Raw genomic sequence first — 11,266 nt, forward strand, 5'->3', positions numbered from 1 at the left:
GACACTCCGGTCATACTGACCAGACCCTGGACTCAGCGTCCGGTCTCTCGATGGACGCCACGCATCACTTGCTTCAAACGCTATTCGTCAGATTCCAACGGCTACGAAACTGACCGGATACGCCGGCAAAACTGACCGGACGCTGAAGCCCCAGCGTCCGGTCGTTTCCAGTAAGCTCCCCGAGGCGTATTTCTTCGACCGGACACGTCCGGTCCACCTTGACCGGACGCAGACCAGCGTCCGGTGCAATACCCTAGGTACTGTGCCGATCGACCAGTTCGACCGGACACATGCTGCCAGCGTCCGGTGCTTTCAGACCCAGCGTCCGGTCAGTTGACCGACGCCAGCGTCTTCGCAACTAACTCGTTTTCACTTCTAACTTCTTCACCCTTGTTCCAATGTGCCAACCACCAAGTGTATCACCTTGTGCACATGTGTTAGCATATTTTCACAAATGTTTTCAAGGGTGTTAGCACTCCACTAGATCCTAAATGCATATGCAATGAGTTAGAGCACCTAGTGGCACTTTGATAACCGCATTTCGATATGAGTTTCACTCCTCTTAATAGTACGGCTATCTATCCAAAATGTGATCACACTCACTAAGTGTCTTGATCACTAAAACAAAATGGCTCCTACATTTTATACCTTTGCCTTGAGCCTTTTGTTTTTCTCTTTCTTCTTTTCCAAGTTTAAGCATTTGTCCATCACCATGCCATCACCATTGTCATGATCTTTGCCATTGCTTCATCACTTGGAGTGGTGCTACCTATCTCATAATCATCCTGATAAACTAGGTTAGCACTTAGGGTTTCATCAATTATTAAAACCAAACTAGAGCTTTCACCAGGGTACCACATGCGGTCCTTGCGGGTCCTCCACACGACCAGCACACCTTCGATGAGTACCTGCGGTGGCTTCACAGGTCTACGAGGACACATATCAAGCCTCCGTACACTGATGTGGCGATTGATGAGGACTCGGAGGAAGATGTCATCGAAGATGTGTACGACGTTACCACTAGGGAGGACACACAGCTACAGAGAGCCCCGCTTCAAAGATACGTGGTAAGATACTTGAATGGTATAATTTGTTATCCTTTTGATATTAAGTATGTGTACTAAAATTGTCCAACCACGTTTTTGTACCTAGGCGACACAATTGTCAAGGTTGTCCAACGAAGCAGCGTTCCGGCTTCACGAGTCTAGAGGACAGGGGCCAGGCGTTCTCGCGGCTTTTGTGGAGGTAAACATAAACTTGTCCGTTTTGAAAATATTTCTTTATTGTATATGCATTTGGCTAATGAACTAACTTTAACGTCTATTTATGCAGAAGGTGAAGAAGAGCTGCAGGAAGCTAGCTCAGAAGTTGAGCTGCATGGACACTCCTTATGAGGAACCGCCACTCCCCGCGTGGTCGGATGGCACGTCTTCAGCCTCTTTGAGAACATCAGCCGGCTCTTCTCAGCCGATGACGCAGGGTGCCACTTCCGCGGTGCGTACACCACCACATCATAGCGCTGGGAAGGACCCTACAACCGAGGACGAGGAGGAGGACGATGACAACGACGACGAACCCCCGGGCTTTCGCGGACAGCACGACCAGTGGGACGAATGGCCGCAGGACGAGATCGGCATGTCTCAGCTAGGTGGTGCCCTGTTTAGCACCCAAGGAGCCTCACATGTACTAATAAAGATAGTTTGTTTCAATACGTATGCTCCATGAACTAACGATCATAAAGAATTATAAGTAATCGTGCGTATCATATACCTGCAGGGTACGAGCCGTACGCACCGTCGACGCGACCATACCGACGTTGGCTACACTCCCAATGTGTTGCCAACAAATCCGAAGAGACAAAGGCGTCCGAGGGATCCTTACACTCCTGGGTCTTAGTTTGTTTAGGTCAAACGAATATTGGCATCCGAAACTTGCGGGGTTATTTGGTTATGTTATGTCAAACTTATGTGAAAACAATGAATATGTTATGTGACAGCTTGTCAACTTGCTTCTTATTCGTTTCGTTGAGTCGCGGCAGCACTGCCGGCGAGATCGTTCGCTAGCCACTTGGACGTGTTTCGACCGTGAAAAAAACTCAACAAAATACGGGCGCGACGCCTTTCGATTCTACCATCCAGGTAGCCCGGGCCGGCGGCAGGCGCAACGGCCAGGTGGTGTGGCTGTTCGTGCGGTATGTTTGGTCCAGCCGCGCCACGCAACAGGCGCGGCACTGCCGCGCCAGGGTCGGTGGCGCGGCAAGACCCGCCACGTCAGCGCCCCCCCCCCCCCGGCCGCCCCACGCCATGTCAGCCCTGTGCCGCGCCACCATGCATGCGCGCGGCACATGCATTTGGCCGCGCCAGGCCAATAGGCGCGGCCAAAAGTGTTAGTTTTAAAAAAAAAACCGACAGTGTTAGATTTAAAATTATATTTAGAAAAGGGTTAAAATTATAAAAAAAATCTTCCTGGAAAACCCCATGTGTAGCCGTTACGAAAGGATAGCTTCTTACTGATATTCTCACGCATAACAGATTCATTCACCTAATAAAACTGGTATCTGTGCATCCTTTGTTAGACAGACTGCAGTACATTGTTTGCAGCTATTCAACTTAAAACTGTTTCTACGAGTGCGGCAATTAGGTTCTTTTGCCGGTTAGATCCGTGATTAATTGCGAAAAGGTTGTAAACCTACTTCACATAATTTCCGTGTTTGCAGGATACATTAGATTCCATGGACGGAGAAGATCCAGATGCGGAAGATGATAGCGATTACCAGGAGGAGGAGGAGGAGCATTCGAGCTGAGCCAGCCGTGAGCTCGCTGTGAGCTCATAGATCTCATTTCTTTCTGGAGTTTGTGCAGGGCGGTGCCTAGGCAATTGGCACTGGAGCCAAGTAACTGTGCCGGTAGGCCACGGTCCGCGTGTAAATTATGGGCATATTTCAGCGAATGAGCGTCGTAGCGATTTCTTACAGGTTTCTTGTACTCTGCCTTGTCTCAGAGGTCGCCTCTCCATACAGTTCCGCACCCCCTAGCGCGTACGGGTGCATTGGCATTCGGCATCGCATAGCTTCCTTCGTTTCGAACTTTGAAGAGTCCCTGCCAAGCTTGGCTGATTTTTTGGCCACTCTGGGCATCGTGACGCTCCAGACTCGCGCTTCCCGCGCTTGTCAACGGTTTTCTTTACGTTTCCTGCGTCACGGCATCGTTTAGTTATGCGTGATGGAATAGTTTGGCGCTATGGTTTGTCAACCTGCCGTGGAGGTAGGCCGGTGTCGAGTGCAACTCTATGTGCTGGGACTGGGACGAGTGATGAATCGTGGTGTTTACTATTGTATAAATTCGGGAAAACAAGAGGTCTCCTAGACGTGAATTCTTGACAGGTTCTCTCACGATGTCTTTTTTTTTTTTGAATAGTTCTCACGATGTGAAGTATACTCGCACCTTTTTTGCGAATGTAAACACGACGGTCACTGAAAGCTCGAATTTATTCAGTGTCGCTCTCGTTGTCTCGGTCTCACTTACATCAGTCTCAGCCAATACTTTTATGACGTTGATTTCAAAACTGTCATGTTATATAGAACGAAATAAAACTTGGGTGAAACGTCAATTTTTAATGTAAAGTTTTATTCTATAGTTTCATAGATATATTTAATTTCATGACTTATAGAGAGTTAATCGTGCTAAAAGAGTTTCATATGGATAAAATTTATTTGTTCTCTCTCTTCTTAAATATACTGCCATATCATTAAAAAATACCTATTTGGCAACCTATTTAGGCCCCGTTTGGCCGGGCTCTCGCGGGCTCCGGCTCCTGCACTGTAGCCGGGTGTCGGCCGCTCAGGAGCCGACAGGTGCCTACAGGAGCCGGAGCCGCGGAGCCAGAAAAACGAGCTTCTCTGGCTCCGGTGGTGTCAGTGAGAGAGGAAAGGAGGAGAGAGAAAAAACGCTCTGGTGAACAGTAACCGGGTGTCGGCCGCCCAGGAGCCGACGGGCGGGAGCCGGAGCCTGGCCAAACGGGGCCTTAATATAAATAAAACTCACGTAAAACTCCTAGTGAGACTAGCCTTACTATTATGCCGCTGCAGGAGACGAGGAGGAGCGATGGCGCGCGCTGACAAAAAACGAGCCGCCGGAGCCGCGGAGCCAGAAAAACGAGTTTCTCCGGCTCCGGTGGTGTCAGTGAGAGAGGAAATGATGAGAGAGAAAAAACAGCTCCGGTGAATAGTAGCCGGGTGTCGACCGCTCAGGAGCCGACAGGCTGGAGCCGGAGCCCGGCCAAACGGGGCTGAGGCAAGCGTGTGAGTTGGCTTAGATCTCGTGCCTTTTGGGAGCTTGCTGTGCAGGACCAGGACGGCGCCTTAGCATTGGAGCAAAGTGCTTGTGTCGGCATGAACTTGGTTGCGGTTTCGTACGGTTTTCCCTGCCCTCGGAGGTGGCGTCTCCATGCAGTTTCAGCCCGCACCTGGTACAGCTCGTAGTCGTATACTCGTATGTGATCTGATCGCACTACAGCTTCGCGTGGCCGCGGGGCGTGCGTGGCAGCGCAGAAGCCGGCCGGCAGCGCCAGGACCCAGGAGCAGCCCAGCTCTGCACTGCACCGCTTTGCCGCCGGCCACGCGGCCGTCACGCGGGAGCTGTCTAGTGAAAGCGCGGGCGCGCGCACGCGGCACGCCACCTGCCCGTCCGTCCGTGCGCGCCCACGCGTTGCCCCCCCGAACCCCCCCCCCCCCCCCCCCCCCCCCCCCCCCCCCCCCCCCCCCCCCCCCCCGGTTTCCTCGCACCCACGACGGCTGCGGCGCCGTTATGCTGTGCGCGATCGAATCGGAGAATAGATTCGGCTCCGCGCCATACTCTGCCGTCGTCAACGTGCTGAGCGGGTTAGGTCGCGACGAAGCGCCGAACACTCGGTTCCGTGTCTCATCGACTCGTGGCTTATCTTCCATTCCAAACATCATCGTGTGACTGCATCGATCGGCTCCTTTTTTAACTAGGTGTAGGTGATGTTCTATCCCGTTGTTATGCGTTAGAATTCATCATCCATATGGTTTGTGCAAGGACGCTGATTTGTGAGCCAAATCCAAAATTGCTAGACGCTATCGAAACAACCGGCCAATTGTTGGGGGGCGTGTACGTGTTGGAACCTAGCAGACTGACTTCACACAAAGACGAAAACCAAGAGAAAACCGTCGGTGGAATTCGGACAGGGGAAAAAGGAAGGGAAACAATACCGTCGGCGGGCGGCATAAGGTCTGAAACGGACAACGCCGTGCAGTCGGCGAGCGGTTGGGAGCGAGTCGATTGTCGAGGCGGGAGAGAAAAAGGAGGAGAGGAGAAAAAGGAAAACAAAAGCAAGAATATATGGCGCGCCGGCCGGCGATCCGCGATCGATAAACAAAGGCAGGGCCCGCGCGCGTCCACTGGCGTCTGAGCTGTGCGTGTGGAACGGAGAAACCTCGCGGCGGGGCCCATTCGCCCGCCGCCGTCGCCCCTGAGGCCGCGGCCGCGGTCGCGCCCGTCACCATCCGGCTGCCGGGGCCGGCTGACGTGTGGACGGCTGGACGCCGTGACGATGGCGGCAGTCACAGCGCCCCGCTGCGTGCGACACGATCCGGTGATCCGGTCCCGGCGTTTTTGCGGGGAGAGCGACAGCGCGAGAGGGGAGACACGGGTGCGGGCGGTGTGAAAACACCCTGCCGCGGCGCGGGCGGACGGGCCGGGTGGACGACGACGGACGTGACACCCACCGCACGCCTCGCTCGCCCGTTCGCTGCTGCGTCCTGCGCTTGTACGCTTCTCAGGTTTGGACGTCATATGCGGTTTCGTTCGGGGCCTGGTTTCGCAGGTTTAGACGTTAGTAGCACTGTAGCAGCTACGTCCAGATGATTTTTTTTCCCTGATTCCTCAAAAAAAAAAAAGTCCAGATGATCTTTTTTGTTTTTCAGATTTTTTTTTGCGAGGAGTTTTTCATCAGATCATATAGAAGAAACAAATCCAGGTGAAACTTTGTTTTTGTTTTTCAGATCAGTTGGTTGGTTTCCAATTCTTGCCCAACTAAATTCATGGCAAGCCAAAACATTTAGTTATCAATTGGTTCATTGTCAAAGAATTGGCACGCCAAAGTTTATAACCAAAGTTTATAACCAAAGTTTTGGCAAATCAGTTTTGGCTTGCCATGATTTTGGTTGGGCAAAAACCGGAAGCTAACCAAATAGATCCTAAATTATGTATATACCCCTCTTGTATCCTCCTCACATGAGGAAACTCAGAAGCAATTGTTGGCCCCGTTCGCTTCGCTGAAAAAACAAGTCGAAACACTGTTTCGGCTGATTTGTTGTGAGAGAAAAACACCGTTTCATCTGAAAAAACAAGCTGAAAAGTATGGATTATAAGTAAAGCGAACACGGCCGTTGCTTTCGGAGGGTTCCTCGAAAGTTCAGCCCGCAGAGAGCTCGGCGGCCACCTCACACCGTGGATGGGAATCACCGATGATGGATGGATGGATAGGGCGTGGTAGTAGTTTCTTTATGCATGTGGTGGTTTTTTTAATAGGTGAATCCTACTAAAAAAAGTTGATCTCAAAGTCATGATTATATTTTTTAGACAAGATTTGAACTGCGGGATTATGTTTTGTTTAGAAAGGAGGGAACAGAATGAACCACCATTTTTTTGTTTGTCATGCGTGGTGTAACCGATCAGGCGAAACTGCCTCCCTAGTAAACAGTAAGCATAACATTAGCATGCTACTTTTTTTCTGGCAAAAGAACACATTAACATACTTCCTGACTGAATAAAAACAAACAAAATTCATGGGACAATTTCTTATGGATATCTATGGCAGATTCATGACATATGTCCTGTATCCAGCGATGGGGAGGGTTATTCTAAATTTATACAGTGTCCATGACTAGGTCCCATCATTTTTTGTAAAAAGAAAAACTACTAATTGATATAATATATTATATTAAACAACATACTGTTAGTGAACTGCAGATACTCTGAGGCTAGTAGGTGCGTACACCAGGCAGCTTGCAGCCGGCAAAGCACAGCTGCACAGGCGGGCCGGCCAGTAACGAAACAAGTGGTAGTTTTCCGTTTTCCGCCGCCCAAATCCGGCCCTGGTGACCGGGCGGCCCCTCCCGCTGTGCACGTAAGCAATATCCAAATCCCCGCGTGGATCCGGCTGTCGTGTGCGCGCTGCCGCCGCCGTGGCAGGCAAGGAAGGAAGACGCGGGGCAGGTGCGGTGCGGCCGCCCGTCCCCCTCACCTCACCAGTCACCCCGGCCCCGCCGCCGAAGAAAAGCCCTTTGTTTTTTCCCCCATCCACCCATCCGCGCTCCACTCCACGGTCGCCCTCGCCTCCTCTGAACCCGTCGCCGTCACACGCCTCGCGCGGCACCGCAACCGCGGGCCACGCGGCTCGCGGCGGGACCGGAACCACCGCCGGGTCCCGCGCCCCGCGGGACCGCCCACTACTCGTCTCGTTCGTTCGTGCGGGGCAGGGTACGCAGGCGGTGCCGCTCGTTGGGGCGTGACCGCGACGCGTCGTGCCGCGCCCGCCCACCCGCGCGTCTCTGGAAATTGAGACGTCTCTGCATGGCTCGTTCGTTGGGCCTTGGGCGGGCGGGCGTCGTGGAGTGCGGCCGTAAGCAACCGGGACGGACGGTGGGCGGAGCGGCGGCAGGCACACCGTTGGGTTGGTTGGTTGGTTCACTCGCTGCGCTGCCGCTCCAAGACGTTGATGTGCTGCACGCAACGACCGGCGCCAAGTTGCACTTTCAGGCACCGTTCACTCCATTGCTTCGGACGTGTGGACGGGGAAGTGATTATGCCAAGATGCGCAGCTGGGTGAAGCTTTTCCTATGTGAGCATGTGTGTTGCAGAGCCACGCGGAACCGATTCGTGCTCGTTGGTTTGGTTTCTTTTAACGGTATATACTGCCTTTGGATGAACCTAGGATGAAGATGCAAACCTACTCGGTTGTGACTTGTGAGTGCAGATATATCAGCTAAGTTCAAGCTCTCATCAAGACAGATTTAGGTATTTACTTGGAGTTGATTGCTCAGCTGGGTTTCAGATGAAGACGCTATGCAGCTGGACGAAGAGTGACCTGACCAGTGACCGGCTATCCTAAGCTCCAAGCAAACACCCCTTTGCATCAGGCTCACTTGACCTGGATCGTAGACATGAAAAGAAACGGTACAGGTACAATGCATTCCAAAGGACCACGGAGACTGAACAAGTGAGGGAAAAAATACGGTTACCGGCCACACACGGACACGCACCCGTACAACCCGCGCACTGAGGCCCAGTTTAGATGCAAAATTTTTGGCAAAATGCAATAGTAGCGCTTTTCGTTGTTATTTGGTAATTAGTGTCTAATCATAGTCTAATTAGGCTTAAAAGATTCGTCTCGTGAATTTCGTCTAAACTGTGTAATTAGTTTTATTTTTTATTTATATTTAATGCTTTATGCATGCGTCAAAGATTCAATGTGACAAAAAATCTTAAAAAATTTGGTAAAATGAAGTGGAACTAAACATGGCCTGAGTGAGCGCATGCAACGCAAGCAGCCGCGGCATTCCATGTACGGGCGAGCAAACATCGGAGGCCAACGCGGGACGGCCGCCCCCATCTCCCTCCACCTCCGTCGCTGTGGGCGAGGCGCCTGTGGCTGTGGGTCAAACCTCCCCTCCCGCTGGCTCCTCCTCACCTCCCGCCTCCCCTATTAATACCGCGCATCCACCTCCCTTTCCTCCCCGCACTCCAGCCCTGCCTGCCCAGCGCACCAACACAACAACCACCACCATCACCGCCGAGCGCTGCGCTGCTGCCCAACACTTGGCATCGTCCTCCGCCGTCGTCACTCGCACGCTCCTTCCCTTCCATGGCGCCCAAGAACGCTCTCCCCGCCGCCAGCGCCGTGACCGACGGCATGATGGAGCCCAGGTTCCGCGGCGTCCGGAAGCGCCCGTGGGGCCGGTACGCGGCGGAGATCCGGGACCCCGCCAGGAAGGCCCGCGTGTGGCTCGGCACCTTCGACACCGCCGAGGCCGCGGCGCGCGCCTACGACGCCGCCGCGTTCCACTTCCGCGGGCCCAAGGCCAAGACCAACTTCCCCGTCGCGTTCGCCGCGGCCGCGCACGCGCAAGCGCTCGCGCTCCCGCTGCCGATGCCGCCGCCGACCAAGAAGCTGGTCGTGAGCCCCAGCAGCAGCACCGTGGAGTCCTCCTCCCGGGACTCGCCCGCCACGCCGCCCAGGGCTCCATCTCCGGCCCCGACGGTGATGCCCGCGCCGTCGCTCGACCTGAGCCTCGGCATGCCGGCCATGGTGGCCGCCCAGCCGTTCCTGTTCCTGGACCCGAGGCTCGCGGTGACCGTGGCCGTGCCGGCGCCCGTGCCCTGCCGGCCGGCCGCTGTCGCAGGCGGCGCCAACAAGCAGGCGGCACCAGCATCCTGCCGCGAAGACGTGGAGCAGAGCGACACCGGGTCGTCGTCATCCGTGGTGGACGCTTCCCCGGAAGCGGTCGGCGTGCGGTTCGACCTCAACATGCCGCCGCCGGCCGAGGTGGCGTAAGTGGTGGACCAGCCGCAGCGCCCGATGACACGACGGCTCCTCCAACAGGGTCGCGTACGCGTAGATGATTAGCACTTGTATTAGTATGAGGTTGGATGCTCGATCGTTTAATTTGCCGCGATGAGTTACTACTAGGTGTACATAGATCTTCTTTTTGCATCGGCGGCTAGGTATAACAAAAGCTACTGCTTGCCGATGTTACAAAACAAAATACTACCAAAGCGTTTTGTCCTTCGTTGTTTGTAACATATTAATTTGCTAATTAACGAGAGATCTTTTGCTCCTATATATATATATATGTTGTATATGTTTTTCTATCTAGGTTCCTGATGATTTGACTATGTTTGTAAGAGTTTCGAGTTATGATCATTCAATCAATACCGTGCGCAAATCTTATTTTTGAATCTGATAATTTGATCTCAGCAGCCTGCTTCATCAAGAAATATACTGCACAAAAACCAAAAGAAGTCTTCTTCTTGACAAGCTTAGCACCAGATCGAGCAAATCATCAACAAGTGCAACACCCTGTTGCTTACTTACAGTGCAAGCATGCAAACGTTGAACCGTTGGTTCTCTGTGTGAATTTCCGTAGAGGACCGGCTTGACAAGCACGGACTGATGAGAGGACGACGACCTGGGACGAGACGACGCGGAAAGCCACCGCGCGAGCTCGGAGGCTGGGTCGCGCCGCGCGGCGAGCTGGCGAGTGTTCACCCGTACGCGCGCTGGCGTCAGTGCGTCACCTCGCTCCCGCGCACGTCGCGACGCAAGCATAGCAGCCAGTCGGGATCGCCAGCGCGCCCCGCGGCCCCACGCGCGTTTGACGCCTTCCTTTTTTTCTTTTTCCGGTCGCTCGCGCAGGCGCTACTACTCTTCGGACCGCGGCAAGCTCCCCGCCACGACCGGACGACCCCGAGCAACACGAGGCAAAGGCGCGCGAGGCGGGTTGGGAATTGGGATGGGTCCCCGGCGCCGCGTGCCCGCGTCCTCGTGGAGTCATGTGATAGGGTATCAGGCTAACCTATGAGCTTCCGCGCGGCACTGGACTGCTCGGCACCGGCGGAATTCTCTTTTTTTTTTGAAAGGCATCGGTGGATTATTTTGTTCAGGCGGCGGTAGCTTTGGGAGCTCTTGGCCTCTTGCAAGCAACCGTAAAGCGTAAACCACCTCTGCTTTGCCTGGGTTTGCTTGGATTGGTCCAATACAATACGTAGCGCAAAAATACGAACGCAAAAAGTGATGATAATTCACCGCGCTCTTATCGAAATTCCTCTAAAGCTGAACACTGGGATATTCTATTTTTTATACATGTATATCGATATGATACTACATGAGATTTGTACATAGAATCATGGTATTCACGTGAATACCCCTAGCTACGCTGACTACCGTGACCCGAAGGAAAACTTCATTTCGCTGAGCGAAGCCCCTAAAATGCCAAGCTGCTAAAGTCTCGCAAAAATGATTAAAAGAATTCGTGAAACAAGCGACCAAGCTCGAGCTGAAAAAAAATTGACGGCAGTTGTTGGGGCGTAGGGAACGGCGGGTCGGATTTGTCCGAGAATCCAGTGACATGTTGGTGGTTGCCTGGCTGGTTTTACTCCTTGCACTTGCAGGAGGTGATGATACGCATCGAGTCAAGCTGGGGGAAAGACGGGCAGTAACTCGGATGTTTTTGGCCATTTTAGCT

At 53.3% G+C, this 11,266-nt stretch overlaps 1 protein-coding gene across 1 annotated transcript; it reads left to right on the forward strand.

The window, feature by feature from the left end:
* The first annotated feature begins 8,749 nt into the window (after window positions 1-8,749).
* LOC136493694 (ethylene-responsive transcription factor 4-like) lies at window positions 8,750-9,864 on the forward strand. The gene has a single exon (XM_066489811.1). It carries the CDS (start codon window positions 8,887-8,889, stop codon window positions 9,574-9,576), a length of 690 nt encoding a protein of 229 aa, XP_066345908.1. The 5' UTR covers window positions 8,750-8,886; the 3' UTR covers window positions 9,577-9,864.
* The last annotated feature ends 1,402 nt before the right edge of the window (window positions 9,865-11,266 follow it).

This window comes from Miscanthus floridulus, chromosome 11 (genome assembly GCF_019320115.1).
Source record: "Miscanthus floridulus cultivar M001 chromosome 11, ASM1932011v1, whole genome shotgun sequence".
Taxonomy (NCBI): Eukaryota; Viridiplantae; Streptophyta; class Magnoliopsida; order Poales; family Poaceae; genus Miscanthus; species Miscanthus floridulus.

Coding starts and splice junctions, on each gene's coding strand:
- LOC136493694 (XM_066489811.1), top strand. CDS start 8,887: ATGGCGCCCAAGAACGCTCTCCCCGCCGCCAGCGCCGTGACCGACGGC.